The sequence below is a fragment of the Moschus berezovskii genome, chromosome 28, assembly GCF_049115385.1.
Source record: "Moschus berezovskii isolate FMDL1 chromosome 28, NW_MosBer_1.0, whole genome shotgun sequence".
Classification (NCBI taxonomy): Eukaryota; Metazoa; Chordata; class Mammalia; order Artiodactyla; family Moschidae; genus Moschus; species Moschus berezovskii.
In genome coordinates this window covers 17,351,229-17,374,428 of record NC_142487.1, presented here as the reverse complement: position 1 = coordinate 17,374,428, position 23,200 = coordinate 17,351,229, and the positions used below count along the sequence as shown (strand labels likewise).

The 23,200-nt window shown below is 39.8% G+C and overlaps 1 protein-coding gene across 4 annotated transcripts in view; it reads left to right on the top strand.

Moving 5' to 3' along the window:
- Nucleotides 1-23,200, top strand: part of DYM (dymeclin) — a 391,190-nt gene that overhangs the window by 290,194 nt on the left and 77,796 nt on the right. For all 4 annotated transcript variants that reach the window (XM_088833353.1, XM_088833352.1, XM_055417337.2 and 1 more), the window contains one exon: nucleotides 19,901-20,083. In XM_088833353.1, coding sequence (XP_088689479.1) covers nucleotides 19,901-20,083 — 183 coding nt within the window. The remainder of the gene's footprint in view (nucleotides 1-19,900; nucleotides 20,084-23,200) is intronic.

Below are 23,200 nucleotides of genomic sequence, written 5' to 3'. Positions count from 1 at the left end.
CTTCCTACTTTTGCATTCCAGTCCCCTATAATGAAAAGGACATCTTTTGGGGGTGTTAGTTCTAGAAGGTCTTGTAGGTCTTCATAGGCATCAGCGAACTAAGATGGACTGGAATGGATGAATTTAAGTCAGATGACAATTATATCTATTACTGTGGGCAGGAATCCCTTAAAAGAAATGGAGTAGCCATCATAGTCAACAAAAGAATCTGAAATGCAGTACTTACACTGAGATTCCCAGTTAAATCTTGTTTTATTTCTTTCAGCATTTTAGCTTGTGTTCTTAGGGGCTAGCTCAGCTGGTAAAGAATCTGCCTGCAATGCAGGAGACCCCGGTTTGATTCCTGGGTTGGGAAGATCTGCTGGATGAAGGGATAGGTCACCCACTCCAGTATTCTTGGGCTTCCCTTGTGGCTCAGCTGGTAAAGAATCCACCTGCAATGCAGGAGACCTGGTTTCAACCCCTGGGTTGGGCAGATCCTCTCACTGTACATGTTTCTTTTTAATTGTCTCCTTCATATGATGATTTTAAAATGGATATCTTCAGGGATTTACCTGATAGTCGGGTAGTTAAGGGGCTTCCCTGGTGGCTCAGCTGGTAAAGAATCTGCCTGCAGTGCCGGAGACCTGGGTTCAATCCCTGGGTTGGGAAGATCCCCTGGAGAAGGGAATGGCTACCCACTCCAGAATTCAGGCCTGGAGAATTCCATGGACTCTACAGTTCATGAGGTCTCAAAGAGTCCAACATGACTGAGCGACTTTCACTTCCGGTGATTGAGACTCTGTGCTTCCAATGCAGAGGCTGCAGGTTTGATCCCTGGTTCGGGAACTAAGGTTCTGCATGCTGTGTATGGTGTGGCAAAAAAAAAAAAAAAAAATTTTTTTTTTCTTTTCAGTTAAGTAAATCAGAAAAACTTAAGCTAATTCTCAAATGAATTTAGAAGAGGAAATGCCTGATTTTTCAAGAAGTCAATAGATAATTAAACATTCTAAAATGAAGAAATAACAGTATACACATATTATTTCAGAATAAGAAGACAGATATTGGAGGAAATAGCTAAAATGGCTCAAAGTACTCACCTCTGGGGAGTGGGCGTTAGCAGAAGGGAAAGGAGGATGGATCCAGGGACTGATTGCCCTTATTTTGTTTGAAATCTGGTCGTCATCCCAACTTTCACACTATTTGTTACTTTGATAGAAATTAAAACAGAAAGAAATAAGAAACAGGAAACTATACACATGTAACAATAAATATTTGGGCTTGTTTTCAAAACTGAATTTAATATATTATTCTCTAAGGCTTAGCCTATAAAATAGCAAGCTTGTCAGTACCCTCACTTTATAAAGCAGAGTCTGATTTTTGGTAATTCAAGAGAGATTGGCTAAAACTGCTAATAAATTATGCAGTCCACAATTAGGCATTTTCTCCTACTTTTGGTATTTTTCTTTATTTAATTGGAAATCTCTAATGACGTTGACTGAAACTCTTGAAAGCATTATAATGTGAAGTCTTAAATGGGACACTTCCTGTGCTTCTTTATTCAAGTCTCAGTCTAAATTGCATTTTTTTATCCTCCCGTTTCTCCCTTTTCTTTGCCTTGAAGGATTTCCCACAATTCACAGTTCTCTCCCACTGGACTCTAGGCTCCGTCTAGGGAAGGACTGCATTCATTGGTCACTGCTTGAATCCTGAGTCTCATCCAGTGCCTTTTCACAGTACCAGTCTTCCAGTGTTTGTTAAGTAAATGACAGATTTTGTCTGGGAATGTTGTGTTAACTAATAAATAGCCATTGGGAGGATTGATTAAATTGCACCAATTAGCCAGGTCACCTGAAAGAGTTAATAAGATTCCCCCAGCTGCCTAGGATACCTTGAACCAGATCTTCCAGGGCCAGTAAATTACAGGGGAGCATGGAATACTGGGCAGGTGTTCAATATCCTTCCTGTTACCAAAGCTCTTTGGAAGTCTAAGGAATTTTCACATAGCAACTGTTTTTTGAGGTCTTTTGTAAAAGGCAGTTTGTACTGTTTTTTTGTGTGTGTGCAGTTGATGAGATGTTAATTTCTCCCTCTGTCTTTATATGTCTTTCAGTTTTTGAATTCTTTTTACCCAACATGACCAATTCCTCACCCCATTTACTCAGATTGTGAATGGCATAGAGTTGAAGCCATTAAGAAGGTTCTAATCATTCTTTTATTTGGTTTGTTGGCACACCAAAGAGTTAGAGTTAGCAGTCACTGTTGAATAATAACCAGTAAATTAGTTCAAATAATGTCACAACATGTTTTCTTAAACATAAATCAAACACACATATAAGGAGAAAAACTGCTTCCTAAACATTTTGGTTGGAGAGGCATTTTTATTAAGAAAGCAACTAAATTGCTAAAATTGATTTTATACTGCTATTTTCTTATTCTTTGGATATTTGAGAATTCTTGCTCACCTAGCTCTCAGTATGATCTTTTGGTAAAACCCAAGTGATTTTCAGGTAAGTTCAAACTGACCATTGGCTTTATTGGTGCAGTGAGGCGGGAGTGTCTCTGTAGGCGCAGCTGTGCCTGCTGAGCTCTTGCCAAACTGTGAGTGGCGCCGGTCACAGAAGGCTTCCTCGCTCACTCACGTCTGCAACTGTTGCCCATGTACTCCAGCATGTTCAGTCTGCTCCACTCAATCCTGTGCACATCTGAGAACCTGACTTTGAACCTTAAGGAAGCCATGGTTTTCCTTTAACTGAAGAAAAACTGAAACTGCCTGTCTTTATTTACAGACCTACAAGACAGTGGACCAAAGAGAATTACCATTAAATTGCAACTTAATGGTCTGCACGTTGTAGAAAAAGCTGCATCTTTATTGTATTACTTCCTTGTACTGTCAGTGTGCTTTTTTTTTTTAACGAGAAATGCTAATTTTAGCTTTATTGTCAATGATACTAGCATTGGTACTTAAAAGTTTTCTTGTTACAATGTACTCATTACCCTAAAATGTCTTTTACTTGCATTTCCTATCTTCCTCCTAACAATTTTTTTTCCTATTCCCAAATTGATACAAGTAGACTTAAATATATGCAAAGAGGAAAGGAAAGGGAAAGTCTATTCCTTGTTGTCAAATAAATTTTGACTGCAGAGACTCCTTTAATAGCCTTTTCCCACATTTTTATAGTAATATCACCTTTCCTTTTCCTCTAAAAGAAGTATTTGTTTCAATGCTACCTTAGCCCTCCCCCATTTTGATTTTATATTTTACATATTGATAGTTGTTTCTACAAACTTTTGTCCAGGAAAAATTTCCAGAAAATAAAATTAAGTGTCTCTCTTTTCCCAAGAAATCAACACCAAATAGCAAAATGGCGGGCAACCCCAACTCATGACTTAACTGCTAAACTATGTTCCTAAGATGGGGCAAGTCCCCCAAATTAATTTCATGTTATAGAAACATTAAACTAGATGTCAGTGAATGGAAAATTTGTAGTTTATAACTCTATGTTCACAAACATCAGCATGTTAAAATTTGTTTTGGGTGCCTTTGAGGCTTTTGAAAATATAAATCCAATGAAATTTCAACTGAAGACATCTTGTTTTAGTAACTCTTCCTGTAGTAAGCATTCTTCATTACTCTAAGGACCTTCAAACTGCTTTTAAAATTAGTTTCTGCCACAAGAAATAAATTGCAAATTTAATACAGGATTGCCTCCCAAAGTTTTTGAATGGTAATTGCTGGGCAATAGGCAGTTGCCATGGCAACTTCTTCAGTGATCCCTCGCTCTAATTGTAGCAGCAGACTGAGTCACCCTCATTGCCATTGACCTTGACTAAATCGTGAGCATTGGCAGTTGTTTGGATGAAACATAGGCATTGGTCCCAGACATTAAGCAACCCTAAATACAAGCTTTGGTCGTTATGTGGAATATAGTTATAATGCAGTGGATTTCAAATCAAGCTGTCTTCAATCAGGAGTCACTTATATTTCAGCGGTAGACTTGGAATATTTTTGAACACAGTATTTCTTAAAAGGATTAACCATTTAGTATAGCAAGGGTATAAGATCTCAGATTCACAGTTAGCTCAGAGCATTTCATTGAAATGCACACAAATGTTTTAAAACTCATTTAAAATTTCAGTGTCATGGAAGCACTTCTCTGTGTAAGTCAGAGAACAATGCACTTGTTTGATTGACTTAGTGCCTAACAGTTAACATACATCCCAATTACATCTAAATCTGATATGAAACTTTGGTTTACTATTACTATTGCAAGTAAAAGTAACGATTTCTTGAGCTCCTTTTGCAGACAAGCATTGGTATTTTACATACACATTATCTTGTTTCCACTCTAATAGCTTTGCTGATAAAGAAATCAAGGTTTAGATCTTGCCTGTGATCACGTGAGCAGTAATAGAACAGGGATTCAAAGGCCAGTCAGGTTGACCCCAGAGCCTTGTCTGTTAACTACTGTGCCATAGTACTCCTCTTCTATATTTCTGGCCAATTTCCCATAAAATTGGGGAATCATAAGAGTAATTGCTGATGATTTGAATCCATAAGAATCTTTTTTGGTTTCTAGATTGAGGTTTAGCATACCTCAGTTATATTTGCAATATTTCCAAATGAAAATAGCAAGCTAGCTTTTTGTTCCCTTTTGTAAATGTTAAATTCCTTATGTATCTTGAAAACAGTGTCTTTGAGATGTTTCTGTTTTATAAAATTAGGCTGGATTCTGTAACTGCAAGGTGTAAAGGACAAGGACTACATTTTATTTTATAGCCTCAGAATCTGTTCCCAGTGCTTAATACTACGCTGTTATATCATGACATTGGCCTTCAGTCACTGTTTGTGAAGTCATTGTCTTCTGTTGTTATGTTCGTTACTCTATTTCAATCAGTTGGGAGTCAGTTCTGTCAAATTTTGTTAAATTGTGGGATAGATTTGTTTATTCCCATCTAGAAATAATTGATAGAGATAGCATTAGTTTTGTGATAGAGGGAACTTCTGTTTTAAAAATAAAAATGCCTCAAGCATAAAATATTGTTTGGTTCTTAACATTAACAATTCAAAAAATGCATCCTATATTACTGCTTTTTATTTTGATTTGCTAATTATCTGAAAAATAAAGTCGAGTGCTATTTAATGCTACTTGAGACAGTCTCTGTACAGACCTTTTGCAAAAGCTTATTTGCCAGTGCTTTGCTAGAAATCTCACAGACACCTAGATTTTCATGGCGTGAAGTTTGAAGACCATTGGTTGAGTGGGGAGGAGGGCTTGCAAGATCACTGAGCTAGTTGTTTTTTGAAATTTTTCAAATCTAAAAAAGTAGAAAAATTTTACAATGACAACCCATAAACCAACACCTAAATTCTGCAGTGGATATTTTACTAAACTTGTTTTATTACTTACCTGTTTATCTCTAATGAAGAAGGAAACAACATCCTACTCCAGTATTCTTGCCTGGGAAATCCCATGGACAGAGGAGCCTGATGGGCTACAGCCTATGGCGTCACAAGAGTTGGACACCACCACCAAACCACCACCATCATTCACCTCTGAGCTTCTATCAGTCCCTTACTGTCTTTTATACATTTCATAGTGAGTTGCCCAGTACCCATTATTTTAATAACATAGATGGTATTCCATCATCCAGATGTTCAGTTCAGTCGCTCAGTTGTGTCCAACTCTGCGACTCCGTAAATCACAGCACGCCAGGCCTCCCTGTCCATCACCAACTCCCGGAGTTCACTCAAACCCACCTCCATCGAGTCGGTGATGCCATCCAGCCATCTCATTCTCTGTCGTCCCCTTCTCCTCCTGCCCCCAATCCCTCCCAGCATCAGAGTCTTTTCCAGTGAGTCAACTCTTCACATGAGGTGGCCAAAGTATTAGAGCTTCAGCTTTAGCATCAGTCCTTCCAATGAACACCTAGGACTGATCTCTTTTAGAATGGACTGGTTGGATCTCCTTGCAGTCCAAGGGACTCTCAAGAGTCTTCTCCAACACTACAGTTGAGAAGCATCAATTCTTCGGTGCTCAGCCTTCTTTGTGGTCCAACCCTGACATCCATACATGACTACTGGAAAAACCATAGCTTTGACTATACAGACCTTTTTTGGCAAAGTGATGTCTCTGCTTTTTAATATGCTGTCTAGGTTTGTCATGGCTTTTCTTCCAAGGAGCAAGCGTCTTTTAATTGTGTGGCTACAGTCATCATTCACAGTGATTTTGGAGCCCAAGAAAATAGTCTGTCACTGTTTCCAGTGTTTCCCCATCTGTCTGCCGTGAAGTGATGGGACCAGATGCCGTGATCTTATTTTGTGAATGTTGAGTTTTAAGGCAGCTTTTTCACTTTCCTCTTTCACCTTCATCAAGAGGCTCTTTAGTTCCTCTTCACTTTCTGCCTTTAAGGTGATGTCATCTGCATATCTGAGGTTATTGATATTTTTCCCAGCAGTCTTGATTCCAGCTTGTGATTCATCCAGTCTGACATTTCACATGATATACTCTGCGTCCAATAGTCTATTGTTCCTTGTCCAGTCTAACTGTTGCTTCTTGACCTGCATACAGGTTTCACAGGAGGCAGGTAAGATAGTCTGGTATTTCTATCTCTTGAAGAATTTTCCACAGTTTCTTGTGATTGACACAGTCAAAGGCTTAATCAGAGACAGTGAAGCAAAAGTAGAAGTTTTTCTGTAATTCTCTAGCTTTTTCTCTGATCCAACAGATACTGGCAATTTAATCTCTGGTTCCTCTGCCTTTTCTAAACTCAGTTTGTACATCTGGAAGTTCTCGGTTCACATAATGTTGAAGCCTGTCCTGTGTACGTGCTCAGTCACTAGTCATGTCCAGTTCTTTGCAATTCCATGGACTATGGCCCACCAAGCTCCTCTGTCCATGGAATTCTCCAGGCAAGAACACTGCAATGAATTTCCTCCTCCAGGACATCTTTGTGACCCAGGGATTGAACCCATGTCTCCTGCAGCTCCTGCCTTAACGGGCAGATTCTTTAACACTGAGCCACCTGGGAAGCCCATGTTGAAGCAAGCCTAGCTTGATCGATTTTGTACGTTATCTTGCTAGCATGTGAAATAAGTGCAATTGTGGGATAGTTTTAACATTGTTAGCATGGCCCTTCTTTGGGCTTGGAATGAAAACGGACCTTTTCCAGTCCTGTGACCACTGCTGTGTTTTCCAAATTTGCTGGCATATTGAGTGCAGCACTTTCACAGCATCATCTTTTAGGATTTGAAATTGCCCAGCTGAAATTCCATTACCTCCACTAACTTTGTTCGGAGTGATGCTTCCTAAGACCCACTTGACTTCATACACCAGGATGTCTGATTCTAGGTGAGTGACCACACCTTTGTGGTTATCCAGGTCATTAAGAACTTTTTTTGTACAGTTCTGTGTATTCTTGCCACTTCTGCTTAATATCTTCTGCTTCTGTTAGGACCATACCATTTCTGTCCTTTCTTGTGCCCATCTTTGCATGAAATGTTCCCTTGGTATCTGATTTCGTTTAGGGTGATTTTTCTTGAAGAAGTCTCTAGTCTTTCCCACTCTATTGTTTCTATTTCTTTACATTGTTCACTTAAGAAGGCTTTCTTATCTCTCCTTGCTATTCTTTAGAACTCTGCATTTGGATGGATATGTCTTTCACTTTCTCCTTTGCCTTTCACTTCTCAGCTATTTGTAAAGCCTCCTCAGAAGACAGCCATTTTGCCTTTTTGAATTTTTCTTGGGTATGATTTTGATTACTGCCTTCCATTCAGTGTTACAAACCTCCATCCATAGTTCTTCAGGTACTCTATCAGATCTAATCCCTTGAATCTATTTGTCAGTTCCACTGTATAATTGTAAGGAATTTGATTTAGGTCATACCTGAATGGCCTAATGGTTTTCTCTATTTTCTTCGATATGAGTCTGAATTTTGTAATAAGTGGCTCATGATCTGAGCCACAGTCAGCTCCCAGTTTTGTTTTTGCTGACTATATAGAACTTCTCCATCTTGGGCTGCAAAGAACATAATCAGTCTGATTTTGGTAATGACCATCTGGTGATATCCATGTGTAGAGACATCTCTTGTGTTGTTGGAAGAGGGTGTTTGCTATAACCAGTGAGTTCTTCTGGCGAAACTCTGTTAGCCTTTGCCCTGCTTCATTTTGTACTCCAAGGCCAAACTTGCCTCCTACTTTTGCATTCCAATCCCCTATGATGTAAAAGACATCTTTTTTGGTGTTAGTTCTAGAAGGTATTGTAGGTTTTATAGAACCATTCAACTTAAGCTTTTTTGACATTAGTAATTGGGGCATAGACTTGGGTTATTATGATGTTGAAGGATTTGCCTTGGAAACATACTGAGATCATTCTGTCATTTTCGAGGTTGCACCCAAGTACTACATTTCAGATTCTTTTGTTGACCATGAGGGCTACGCCTTTTCTTCTCAGAGATTCTTGCCCATAGTATAGATACAATGGTCATCTGAAATAAATTCAACTGTTCCTGTCCATTTTAGTTCACTGATTCCTAAAGCATTGATGTTCACTCTTGCCATCTCCTGGTTAACCACTTCCAATTTACCTTGATTCATGGACCTAACATTCCAAGTTCCTGTGCAGTATTGTTCTTTACAACATCAGACTTTATTTTTACCACCAGACACATCTACAACTGGGTATCGTTTCCACTTGGCTCAGCGTCTTTATTCCTTCTGGAGCTATTTCTTGGCTCTTTTCCAGTAACATATTGTACACCTACCAAACGGGGGGCTCATCTTTCAGTGTCATGTCTTTTTGCCTTTTCATACTATTCATGGGGTTCTCAAGGCAAAAATGCTGAAGTGGTTTGCCATTCCCTTCTCCAGTGGACCACATTTTGTCAGAACTCGCCACCATGACCGATCCATCTTGGGTGGCCCTGTACAGCATGGCTCATAGTTGCTTTGAATTTCACAGAGCTGTGATCCATGTGATCATTTTGGTTAGTTTTCTGTGATTGTGAGTTTCATTCTGTCTTCCCTTTGATAAATGAGGATAAGAGACTTGTGCAAGCTTCCTGATGGAAGGGATTGGCTGTGGGAAAAAGTTGCTCTGGTGGGTAGGACAATGCTCAGTAAATCTTTAGTCCAGTTTTCTGCTAATGGGTGGGACTGCGCTCCCTGCCTATACTTTGGCTTGAGGAGTCTGCAGTCTCTATTAGGGCTGCCATATAGTACACTCTATGGTGGGCTAATGGCAGCCTCCTCCAAGAGGACTTATGCCAACATGCTGTGCTTCCCAGGACTGCTGCTGCCATAGTCCCTGACCCTTTGGCAGGCCGCTGTCGACCCACACCTCTGCCCAAGACTCCCAAACAGACAAATCTGGCTCAATCTCTTGTGGCGTCGCTGCGCCTTTCACCTGGGTCCTGAGGCTTTTGTTTGTGCCCTCCAAGAGTCTCTGTTTCCCCAGTCCTGTGAAAATTCTGTAATCAAATCCCGCTGACCTTCATAGTCAAATTCCCTGGGGATTCCCAGTCCCTTTGCTGGATCCCCAAATTGGGAAGTCTCTTCTGTGGCCTAGGACCTTCACAACAGTGTAAGAACTCTGGTATGTTTGTTCTTCAGTTTGTGGATCACCCACCAGGTGGCTATATGGTAAGGCTAGTGGCGACCTCCTCCGCGAGGACTTAGGCCTCACACTGAGCCTCCCGGCCTGCTGCTGCTAGTGCCCTTGTCCCTGTAGCAGGCTACTGCTGACCCACACCTCCGCAGAAGACCTTCAGACACTCACAGGCAGGTCTGGCTCAGTCTTTTGTGGGGATCACTGATCCTTTCCCTGGGTCCTGGGGCACACAAAATTTCGTTTGTGCCCTCCAAAAGTCTCTGGCAGGTATGAGGTTTGATTTTAACATGATTGCACGCTTCTTACTGTCTCATTGAAGCTTCTCTGTCCTTGGACAAGGGGTATCTTCTTTTGGTGGGTTCCAACGTCCTCCTGTCGATGGTTGTTCAGCAACGAGATGCAATTTTGGTGTTCCCGCTGGAGACGACGAGCACACGTCATTCTACTCTGTCTTGGGGCTTAGTCCCCAGCATCTACCAGATCATATGTTCTGTTTTACTTATGGGTCAGATCACTTATTTTATGTATCTTATAATTTTGTATTCAATGCCAAACATTGTGTCTGGCATTGAATAGAAACAGAATCTGAAGCAAAAATTATTTATGACTGTAAAAGGGTACACCTCTGCTGCTAGGCTGCCAATATGGAGTTGGATCCTTCCAGTTAGGACCGGAGTTGAGTTTGGGTTTTGTATCTTCATTGTACCACCAACTTCAACTTCCCGAAGCAGTTGTTACCTGTGTTTAAAGAATGGGTCTGTGTTTTGTGGGTTTTTCCCAGTATTCCCTTACCATACTCTGCTTTCAGCAGTCCATGTAGTGGAATTAGAGAAGAGAAGGAGTATTTTCTATTGTCCTGGTCCAGCCTTAATCTTGGGAGTCCTTAGTTGCACCTGGGTCTTAGAGGTAAGGCTTTCTCAGCATCTCTGCCTCTCCTCCCCTTGGCAACCAAACTGCCTAATATCAGTGGTGGGCCTTGAGTGGGCGTTGAGTGCCCCTTCCCCAGTGATGGTGGGCGTCTGCTTGGTATTGGGAGAGGCATAGGATCCTGGTCCTCCAGTGTTAGATTTTTGTTTCCGTCCCTTCAGCCGGAATGGATCTTGGCCTCCGTCCTGGGGTAAGAGGGTTATTGTTTCTCATTCAGGAGCAGTTGGGTTTTGTTCCGACTTCTTCCCTAGAAACAGTGAAAATTTACGTGTGCTCTGGGCTAAAAGGATTTGCTCCTCCAATAGCTAAGCATGAGAAGAATGTCTGGGAAGGAGCACTCTTGGTGCCTGCCTGCAGCTGGTCACCTGCAAGCTTGAGCCAAATGGAGGGGCTCCTGAGCAGCTGGTGGAGGCCGGTGGAAGAGAACTTTCGGGTGAGTGCAGACACCACTGGATCTGAGGCTCTCGCTTTGCAGACTGCACACTAGACCACACTGAGCAGTTAAGAATTCATTAAAATTGTAGCTGATTTCTTCTTACCCACTTCTGTGGAGACCACCTCGTCTGCCTGCGATTGGCCAAAAGCGAGGGACTGCTTGTCTTCCTTCCTTCCTTAGAGGAGCTTGTCCCTCTTGGGAATTCATTTCTCTTGATTGCCTTGCAGAATCGTTCTCTGATGGCCTTAAGAAGACTTTTGACTTTTAAATTATCTAGCTATTCCTCCTTGTTACGGTAGGAGATGGCATTCTTTGCCACTTTCCACATCCTAAGCAGAAGTCAATCTGGGTCTCTTAGTGCTTCCCTACGTTACCCAAAGTGCCCATGAGACCCAGAAAGTGACTTGTCCAGTCGATAGCAAAACTGAGACAAGAACCTATGTTAGAGCTTCTCTCTATTAACTTGTAGCTACCTCTCTTTTTCCTTTTTCCCGTTTTTTAAACATCAGAGGTAGAGCTCTCTTAGGTGTGGTGCTTTACTGCCTTTCTTAGCACCACCCGTCCTTCTCCCCAAGAATGAAAAAGGAGCAACAAACATCTTAGGTCTCTGATGTTTGTGTGAAATCCCTGACCTAGAGTTTAGCGATTATTTCCCTTCTATGCATTAACAATATCAAAGATAATTAACAAATACTGCAAAAAAGTGAGTATAGAAGAATCAGTAGATTCCCTGGTTTAGAGACTGTTTTCGAACTTAGCCCTATATATTTTTATTGTTAAAGTTGTTTGTTTTTTCCCTTTCTAAATGAACAGTGACACTTAGGTGCCACAGTAATCTAAAGTAAATTCTAAATTTTATTGAAGTTTGAGGTCACTGTAAAGATTTTTCTACTATGAGTTAACATTTTTGGTTAGTCTAATAAAATTTGCTTTCTAAATTCAGTATTTTCTGCATTCTTTATGGAAATTAAGACTTGAGACTAGGAAGGGATTTTTAAAATCTCACAAGCACTTATTTTCGCAAATAAAAAGCTGCAACTCAGGTTAAGTGGCTCCCTAAACTCACATAGCTATTTACTGGCAGAATTGGGATGGAGCTGGGACTCATATCTCAAAGTAGGCTGATAGGAAGCACTCAGTAAACTGTCAAAGTCATTTTTAAAAAAGCAGTACATCTTCCTAGAGATTTATTTTACTTAGATGTTACTTTTATAGGATCTGGAAGGCCATTGGTTTTATAATAAATAATGTATTGTGGAGAAGAGTAGACGTGAATGCTACTGCTAAGTCACTTCAGTCGTGTCCGACTCTGTGTGACCCCATAGACGGAAGCCCACCAGGCTCCCCCATCCCTGGGATTCTAATGCTTAATATAAAACATTGCTGTTTCCAAAAAATTATTTATTTGGCTGTGTCCGGTCTTGGTTGCGGCGCCCCGAATCTTCAGTGTGTCATGAGGGAGCTTTCATCGTGGCTCTCAGGGTCTCCGGCTGTGGCGCGCGGGCTCCAGAGCTCGCCGACTCAGCAGATGTGGCACTCTGCCTTGGATGCTCTGCGGTATGTGGGATTTTAGTGACCCGAACAGGGATAGAACCCGTGTCCCCTGCGTTGCAAAGTGTTCTTAACTACTGGAGCACCAGGGAAGTCCCAAAACGTTGCATTTTTAAGAACAAAATGGAAAACTCCAAGCTCAGGGGGCTTCTTTGGTGGTCCAGTGGTTCAGACTCTGTACTCCCAATGCAGGGAGCCCGGGTTCGATCCCTGATCAGGGAACTAAGATCCTTCATGCTATGTGGCGTGGCCTAAATGAATTAATTAATTATATTTCCTTGTTTTAAAAAAAGCTTCATGTGCTTCCTCTTTTCTGCCAGCAGGAGGGCTGGGGGAGGGGTGAGAAGCACAGTTCTGCACCCCAGTGCTGCTTAGTGTGAGTAGCCGGCTAAGGTAGATGCTTGTGGGGTTCTGCAGCCTAGCTGGATTTCAATCGGCACATTCCTTTTTTGGAGTTCTCTGGCTGTTTTCCGGGTGTGCAAAAACATGTAAAGTTAACCCATGTCCCCGGGCAGTCACCATTATCTTGCTTTCCCGCCACCAGTAAGCATGCTGTAAATAACAGACTTCCCAGGATTCTAGTTTAGGCTCATGGGCCACATTCAGACCCTGCCCAGGGGATGAAGACAACAACCACTTCATTTTACCCCAAAACAGTGGTGCCAGAGCTCAGCCTTCTGCGCCCCCGCCCGCCACGTTATTAATGTTTCACATCATTTCCTCTGGTCGCAGGATTATTCTTCAGCTGTAATTCTGCATGTAGGAGAAAGCTAGTTCTTGCTATCAGAATCTCAATATTCTGGGACAGTTCCAGTTCTGGCTGGAAATAGTGTGGTCACAAAACTTTTCAGCAATGTGTGCCAGTGAGTTTTAACAACAGAGAGATAGCAAGATTCCATCAATGAATGACTGGCTTTGAAGGCCATTTGCACGTTAACTTTAAGAAAAGAGTCTTGCCTGTAGCTTCTGCCCCACTCTCCCCCACTTTGGCCAAGTCCCATTAATTTTGTTGAAGGTTTTTATTTTCTGCTGAAAATGCAGGAAATTTAGACAACTCTCTTGGAATCCTCCCAAAACTAATACAAACAAGATACATATGCTTCTCTTAAGGAAACTAAAAATAAATGATTTGGAACGATTTAACTGTATAAATTCCCTCTTAAAAGAAAAAGGAAGTTTATATAACGAAGCAGCCCTGACTGCTGTTGACAGGGTAAGGTGCTCCCACAGCTGCCAGCTTGTCCATTTGACGTGAATTCACTACTTAGCACAGATCATGTTCACTGTTCATTACCAACATGTGCAAAACCATCAGAAACATCTGAAAAGGGGGCCATTTTCTCAAGGCCCATGTATTTACATTTGAGACTTTTTGCAATAAAATAAGCCTGGCTTTTTTTTTTTTTCTTTTTTTTTTTTTTTGAGAAGAAAGTCTGTTTGACGTAGGATCCATTCCTGGCATGGAAGTTGTATGTACTAAAAAGAAAATACCATGAATGAAAAAGACACAATATTCTCCACATATTTTGCTACTCTACCAATGAACCATCTGATTTTATCTTTGACGAAGCTCATTTTGGTTAGTTTTTGGAAATGTATCTTTTAAAAAAAAGAAAACGTCTTTTTAAAAAACTTTAAAGGACTAGTTTTGAAAATTAATAAAAGTGGGATTTAGCACATATCTAAAGGAGACGGGGATGACAAAGAATGAGATGGCTGGATGGCATCACCGACTCGATGGATATGAGTTTGAGTGAACTCCGGGAGTTGGTGATGGACAGGGAGGCCTGGTGTGCTGTGATTCATGGAGTCGCAAAGAGTCGGACACGACTGAGCGACTGAACTGAACTGAACTGAAAGCTGAGAGATGTGATTCTTTGCACTTATAATATTTGCATTAATTTATCCACTTTGGAAAGGCAGTTATCTTTATGTTCTTTCTGTAATAGTATTTAAAATTTAAATGATTTATAGAGTTACATGTTAAAATAGGTATTATCAGAAAATTATAATCAACCACTCCCTAATTTAAACCTATTTTTAATTTCTGAATTACATTTAATTTCTCATTTTTGTTTTGTAATTGTTTTTGCGACATTAAAATATACAGTATGCTTTCTAGTGTGACAATATGGCAAAATATGATATTGTATAAAATGTCTTTGCTCTGGCTCCTTTGATTATATTTTCAGTCAGTTTTAGTAATGTCAGAAAAAACTTTATGTTCTTGATATTTAATTTATAAATCTGCAGCTGAAAATAATCTTTGAAAGATAGCATTAGAATTAGAACTTGTCACAGAAACAGTTAAAAAAAAAAAAGAAGTAAAATACCTAGTAATTCCTTTAAGTATAAGAGAATTAGTATAACTTCTAAGGAGCCTCAGTCAGACTGATGAATGTAAGTTGAAACCTAATGTGGAGTATATTTATTGAGGTAGTTTCCAGTTTATACTTTACCTGACTTGGGGATAAAATAAATGATCAGTAGTTTGGTGTGGGTTTAAATGAGCAGGTACCTGTTTGCGGGTTGAGTATATTATCCTGTTTGTTGCATCAAATTACTTAATAAAATATCGAGAATAAATTATCAATATGTTTGAAAGCAGAAAGTGTAAGCTATCAATAGGTAATTCATTTTTTATATTTAAGCTTAATATATTAGGACTTAAGGGTCCTAATACATGTAACATGTTATATATGTTATATGTAACATAAATGGGTACAAAATACTTAGGAACATGAAATTCTGCCGAAAGCTAATGTTTTGACTTGTATTACTATGATAGTCATACCGTCTCACTGGGCTGCTCTTAGATGAGAGAAATTTGAGAGAAAATTCTGAACTCAAAGTTCCTTTCTCCTCCTCTTCTAATTCAAGTAGCAACGTAAGATGAAAATACAATTGAGAGAACTATTCTCACGATTATGTTGTCAGTTCCCAATATGAAGGCTAATCCCTTTTCTTTGCTCCAAACACATAAAAGTTACAGATGAACCATAACTAGGAAAAAACCTTGAAACCACACCCTAAATTAAGAGAGATAACTTCTTGATCAACGAGAAATAGAAAAAGCACTTGAAGCAGATAGCAGGGTCTGAAGCTGTGAGGCTGCCAAGCTTCTTGTCTGGAAGAAGGCAGGAGTGGCTGGAAGCTCAGCTGCTGCAAGGCAGGCATAGCACTCGGGGGCCCTTGGGAGGCAGCACAGTAGTGCCAGGTTCCCTGCTAGAAACTAAAAGGTAGAATAGATCCCTTACTGAAAAGAGCCTGAATAGAGGCACTAATAATGACCCTTAAGTTCTGTGTCTAGGGAGGTGGGAAGACCCAGAACCAGTCACTCTGGAATCTTGAGCCTGTTGTGAGGGGATGTGGCTTGGTGACAGACCTTGCTTATCCTGCCTTTAGTGTGATTGCAGGGCAGCAGCCCTGATAAACCAACAGTGTGACCTCATTTCAGACTGGTAGCTCTGGAAAGCTACTGCATGACCTGTAGGCTTGGGGGGGGATTCAGCCATACTAAGTGAGCCTACATAACCAAAATTCCAAAATATACGCTAAAATCTAACTTATAATTAAGAAAGACACCCAACATAGTCATGATCATGTTTAAGATAAGTTTATCCAAAGAGAAGCAAAAATTAATAGGATAATTTTGGAAGTACTCTTAAGTATTTTTAATATCCTCAAAGATAAATGAAGGATATATTATTTATTAAGAAGAAGAAATAAATATAAAATAGAAACAGGGCGAAATGAAACAAGAACATGACTCAGAACTATTTCACTAGAAAGCTTAGAATGAAAAATATAGTCATTAGATTTGAAAGCTCAGCAGAGAAATTCTAAACTGGGCAGTATCAAAGTCGGTTAGTAAATTGTAAGATAATGAGAAAAAATTATCCAAATTATCTTCATGGAAGAGACTAGGTTGTCAGATGGAAAGAACACTCTGAATACTAAGCAGGATAAATAAAGATAAATCAACACTGAAACACATGGTTGTGAAACTCAAGAGTGTTAAAGAATGAAAAGTAAATCCTAAAAGCTATCAAAAAGCTTTTCCACAGGGCAACAATAGTTAGGTTTATATAATAAACTGCTCAAAGCCAAAAACAGATGCCAGAATAAAGTGAACAAGTATCTTTAAAGTGTGTAAGGAAGTAACTAATCCTATACCCAGATAAAATATAAGAGTAAATGTTGAATAGACATATTTCAACCACCCTAGGACTGAAAGAGTTTGTTATCTATAGATTTCACTGAAAGCACTATTAAAGGATGTACTTCAAATAGAAGAAAAGTTTACCTGTAGAGAAGCGGAATGCAAGAATCAGTGGTGTGCACTGAAATTTATATGTAAAGTTAGTTAACCGCTGACTTTTTGTTCAGATGCTCAGTCCTGTTCGACTCTTCGTAACCCAATGGACTGCAGCATGCCAAGTTTCCCTGTCCTTCACCATCTCTCGGAGTTTGTTCAAACTCATCACGTCAGTGATGCCATCCAACCATCTCATCCTCTGTTACCCCCTTGTCCTTCTGCCTTCAGTTTTTCCCAGCATCAGGGCCTTTTCCAATGTATTGGAGTTTCAGCTTCAGCATCAGTCCTTCCAGTGAATATTCAGGATCAATTTCCTTTAGGATTGACTGGTTTGATCTCCTTGCTTTCCAGGAGACTCTTAAGAATCTTTTCCAGCACCACAGTTCTAAAGAATCAGTTCTTTGGTGCTCAGACTTTTTATTGTCCAGCTCTCACATCCATACATGACTACCGGAAAACCATAACTTTGACTAAATGGACCTTTGTAGGCAAAGTAATGTCTCTGTTTCTTAATACGTTGTCTAGGTTTGTCATAGCTTTTCTTCCAAAGAGCAAGCATATTTTAATTTCACAGCTGCAGTCACTGTCCACAGTGATTTTGGATCCCAAGAAAATAAAGTCTATCACTGTTTCCATTTTTTCCCCATCTATTTGCTGTGAAGTGATGAGACTGGATGCCATGGTCTTCATTTTTCGAATGTTGAGTTTTAAACCAGGTTTTTCACTATCCTCTTTCACTTTCATCAAGAGGCTCTTTAGTTCCTCTTCGCTTTCTGCCATAAGGGTAGTATCATCTACATTTCTGAGGTTACTGATATTTTTCCCTGCAATCTCGATGCCAGCTTGTGCTTCATCCAGCCCAGCCTTTCACATGGTATAGTCTGCATATAAATAAGCAGGATGACAGTATTACACAGCCTTGACTTACTCCTTTCCCAATTTTGAACCCGTTTGTTGTTTCACGTCAGGTTCTCACTGTTGCTTCTTAAGCTGCATGCAAATTTCTCCGGAGACAACTAAGGTGACCTGGTATTCCCTTCTCTGAAGAATTTTCCAGTTTGTTGTGATCTATACAGTCAAAGGCTTTAATGTAGTCAATGAAGTAGAAGTTTTTCTGGAATTATCTTGCTTTTTCTATGATCCAGTGGATGTTGGCAGTTTGATCCCTGGTTCCTCTGCGTTTTCTAAATCCAGCTTGTACATCTGGAAGTTCTCAGTTTACATGCTGTTGAAGCTAGCTTGAAGGATTTTTAGCATTAGCATGTGAAATGAGTGCAGTCATGTGGTAGTTTGAACATTATTTGGCATTTCTCTTCTTTGAGATTGGAATGAAAACTGGCCTTTTTGAGTACTGATTTTTTAAAAACCAATTTATGTTTTTTAAAAAAAACATGAAATTAAAAACCTAAGCAACTGTAACAAAACAAGAATGGAGTCAGCACGTTGCTGTTCAAGGAGAAGTTAAAGTGTGTTAACCTCCTTTGATCTTGTTCAGGAGGTAAATAGTAGTATTCTATCTGTTTTTATTTATTTATTTATTGGTTACAGTGGGTCTTCATTATTGCGTACGGGTTTTCTCTAGTTGCAGTGAGCAGAGGCTATTCTCTACCTGCAGTATGTGGGCTTCTCATTGCAGTGGCTTCTCTTGTTATGGAGCAGGGCTTTAGAGCACGTAGGCTCCAGTAGTTGCAGCTCATGGGCTCTAGAGTGCGGGCTCAGAAGTTGTGGCACACAGGCTTAGCTGCTCCTCCGCAGAGTGTAGGATCTCCCACATGCTGGAACCCATGTCTCCTGTATTGGCAGGTGTTTCTTATCCACTGGACCACTTTATCCCTTGGACATTGTTTTTCACTTTCCTTTTTTTTCTGTCCCGTAAATGTTGATTTGTTGCTGGACTTTGTTCTTAAAACAATACAGGTGGAGGTAAATTGTATGGAAATAAGTGTACCTTTTTGTGTGCTAGATCAGGGTGGTAAACTTTTCCATCAGAGTCCAGATAGTAAATATTTTTTATTTTGTAGGCCATGCAGTCTTAGATGTGAAGTGTATTTTACCTAATAATAATATAGCCATTCCTACTTTATTTTAATTAATAGTTCATGTTAAATCTTTTTCCATTCTTTTACCTTCAATCTAACTTTATTTAAAGTGAGTTACATTTGAAGTTTCTTGTAGATAGCATATAGTTGCATCATGTATTTTTTATCCACTGTGTCATTGTTCAGATTTTAATTATTGTAATCTCTTTGTATGGATTTGCTCTAGACACTTTACATACATAACTTACATAACTTGTCACATCTGGTAGTGTTGACATTTTCTCAATTCAGATGAGAGGTAGAAAGTATCCTCTCTTTAAATTCCTTTGCTCTCCCTGGTTTATAATATAATTATCTTAGGTGTTCCTTTGCATCCATTGAGAACCACATCAGTGCTACAATTTTTGCCCCAACTGTCAAACATAATTTAGAAAACTCTGAAGAAGGCAAGTGTCATATTCACCTATGTTTTTGCCTTCCGTTGTTCTTTCTTTCAAGAGATGTGTTGATTACTAACTTTGAATTTTGCTCTTATTAACTATTTCACATTCAGATTTCCAAAGACTATTAACTCTCAGGAAACAGAAACAAAACATTAGACTGTTTATCTGTAAATATGAACGTTGAAATGACAGTGCAGAAAAATAAGGTCATATTCCGAATTAGAAACTCTTCTTGGAATTGATAAGACCCTACCACCACTTTATATTGAGCAAGTTTAGTGATTTAGGGTGGTACATTGATAAGAGTACAAATTAGAATCTATTCATCAAAGCTCCAAATTTTCTTCTAGATTGGCAAGTCTATAATTTATTAATGTAAAATTTATTATCACCACATTTAGTTCAAAAGGTTATAACTCAAATCCTTTAGTAACTGATAAACTTAATTCTAAAAATTCTTGACAAAAATAATCTTGTAGAGTTCTTGTACGTGATCTTTCCAATGCTGTTATAATTGTAAAGCAGTTGCCCTCATTCTAATTAATTCTGTGTCAAGGAGGAAAATACTGACTCTTACGGGGATTTTCTTTCCTTATCAGGCACAAGACCTAAATGTCATTGAAGAAGTGATTCGAATGATGTTAGAGATCATCAACTCCTGCCTGACAAATTCTCTTCATCACAATCCAAACTTGGTATATGCACTTCTTTACAAACGAGATCTCTTCGAACAATTTCGAACTCATCCTTCATTTCAGGATATCATGCAAAATATTGATCTGGTAAGTGTAAATGGAGATATTTACTGTTATTCTATTTTAAACAGAGAAAGTTTAAAAAAACTTGAAAAAAACCTACAATAGTCTCTTGAACGTTAACTGTATTTGCCATCTATTCTAACAATTGTCACCTTCCACATGTGTGTATGTATTATATACGGACATATATATACATGTACATATATGTCTTTAGGAGAATTGAGATCATATTTTATATCTTTAATAGTTCTGGATTCTGCCATTTTTACTTAACACATTTTCCTGTGATATCAATTTTTTGAAAATCTCATATTTAATAACTATATAGCCTGTATTTCATGGATCACAGCCTTGTCATGGCATGTCAAAGGGGCTTGAAGCTATGAGCCACGCTATGCCAGGCCACCCAATAGTACAGAGTTCTCACAAAACGTGGTCCACTGGAGGAGGAAATGGCAACCCACTCCAGTATTCTTGCTGGAGAACCCCATGGACATATGAAAGGGCAAGAGGATTTGACACCAGAAGCTGAGCCCTGCAGGTCAGAAGGTGTCCAGTATGCTACTGGGGTGGAGTGGAGGGCAATTACCAACAGCTTCGGAAAGAAGGAAGCATCTAGGCCAAAGCGGAAATGACCCCCAATTGTAGATGTGTCTGATGGGGAAAGTAAAGTCCAGTGCTATAAAAAACAGTATTTCTTAGGAACCTGAAATGTTAGGTCCATGAATCAAGGTAAATTGGACATGATCAAGCAGGAGATGGCAAGAATGGACATTGATATCTTAGGAATCAGTGAACTAAAGTAGATGGGAATGCGAATTTAATTCAAATGACTGTTATATCTACTACTGTGGGCAAGAACCCCTTAGAAGAAATGGAATAGCCCTCATAGTCAACAAAAAAGTGAAACGCAGTACTTGGGTGCAACCTCAAAAACAATAGAATGATCTCAGTTCATTTCAAAGGCAAACCATTCAACATCACAGTAATCCAAGTCTATGCCCCAACCACTGATGCTGAAGAAGCTGAAACTAACTTGTTCTGTGAAGACCTATAACAATTTTAGAAGTAACACCAAAAAAAGATGTCCTTTTCATCATAGGGGATCGCAGTGCCAAAGCAGGAAGTCAAGAGATGCCTAAGATACAGGCAAGTTTAGCCTTGGGGTACAAGTTTGGCCTTGGGGTAACATTGTATGGGAACCAGTGACCAAAACCGTCCCAAAAGAAAAGAAAGGCAAGAAGGCAAAGTGGTTGTCTGAGGAAGCTTTACAAATAGTTTAGGAAAGAAGATAAGCAAAAGGCAAAGGAGAAGGAAAAGATAATACCAACTGAATGCAGAGTTCCAGAGAATAAAAAGGAGAGATAAGAAAGCCTTGTTAAATGAACAATGCAAAGAAATAGAGGAAAACAATAGAATGGGAAACACCAGAAATCTCTTCAAGAAAATTGGAGATATCAAGGGCTAGTTCATGCAAGGATGGACATGACAAAGGATAGAAATGGTAAGGACCTAACAGAAACAGAAGAGATTAAGAAGTAGTGGCAGGAATACACATTCAGTTCAGTTCAGTCGCTCAGTCGTGTCCGACTCTTTGCGACCCCATGAATCACAGCACTCCAGGCCTCCCTGTCCATCACCAACTCCCGGAGTTCACTCAAACCCACCTCCATCGAGTCAGTGATGCCATCCAGCCATCTCATTCTCTGTCATCCCCTTCTCCTCCTGCCCCCAATCCCTCCCAGCATCAGAGTCTTTTCCAGTGAGTCAACTCTTCGCATGAGGTGGCCAAAGTATTGGAGTTTCAGGAATACACATTAGAACTATACAAAAAACATCTTACTGACCTGGTTAACCACACTGGTGTGGTCATTCACCTGGAGCTAGACATCCTGGAATGTGAAGTCAAGTGGGCCTTAAGTGGCAAAATTCCAGCTGAGCTATTTCAAATCCTAAAAGATGATGCCATTAAAGTCAATATGTCCGCAAGTTAGGAAAACTCAGCTGCGGCCACAGGATTGGAAAAGATCAGTTTTCATTCCAATCCCAAGGAAGGGCAATGCCAAAGAATGTTCAAACTCCCGTGTACTTGTGCTCATTTCACATACTAGCAAGGTAATGCTCAAAATCCTTCAGTTAGCTTCAGCAGTCTGTGAACTGGGAACTTCCAGATGTACAAAACGGATTTAGAGAAGACAGAGAAACCAGAGATCAAATTGCCAACATTCACTGGATCATGGAGAAAGCAAGGGAGTTCCAGAAAAACATCTGCTTCATTGACTACCCTGAAGCCTCTGTGTGGATCACAACAAACTGTAGAAAATTCTTAAAGAGTTGGAAATACCAGACCACCTTACCTGTCTCCTGAGAAACTTGTATGTGGGTCAAAAAGCAACAGTTTGAACCAGACATGGACCAATTGAATGGTTCAGAATTGGGAAAAGAGTATGACAAGATCATATACTGTCATCCTGCTTATTTAACTTCTATGCTGAGTACATCATACGAAATGTGGGTCTGGATGAATCACAAGCTGGAATCAAGGTTGCCAGGAGAAATACCAGCATCCTCAGATATGCAGTTGATACCACTCTAATGGCAGAAAGCAAAGAGGAACTAAAGAGCCTCTTGATGAGGGTGAAAGAGGAGAGTGAAAAACCTGACTTAAAACTCAACATTCAAAAAACTAAGATCATGGCACCTGGTCCCATCACTTCATGGCAAATAGATGGGGGAAAAGTGGAGACAGTGACAGATTTAATTTTCTTGGACTCCAGAATCACTGCGGACAGTATCCACAGTCATGAAGTTAACAGACGCTTGCTCTTTGGAAGGAAAGCTATGACAAACCTAGACAGTGTATCAGTTTGCTGACAGAGGTCCTTGTAGTCAAAGCTGTGGTTTTTCCGGTCGTCATGTACAGATATGAGTGTTGGACCATAAAGAAGTCTGAGCACAGAATTGATGCTTTCAAATTGTGATGCTGGAGAAAACTCGAGAGTCCTTTGGACTGTGAGATCAAACCAGTCTATCCTAAAGGAGGTGAATCCTGGATACTCATTGGAAGGACTGTTACTGAAGCTGAAGTTGCAATACTTTGGCCACCTGATGCGAAGAGACGACTCTTTGGAAAAGACCCTG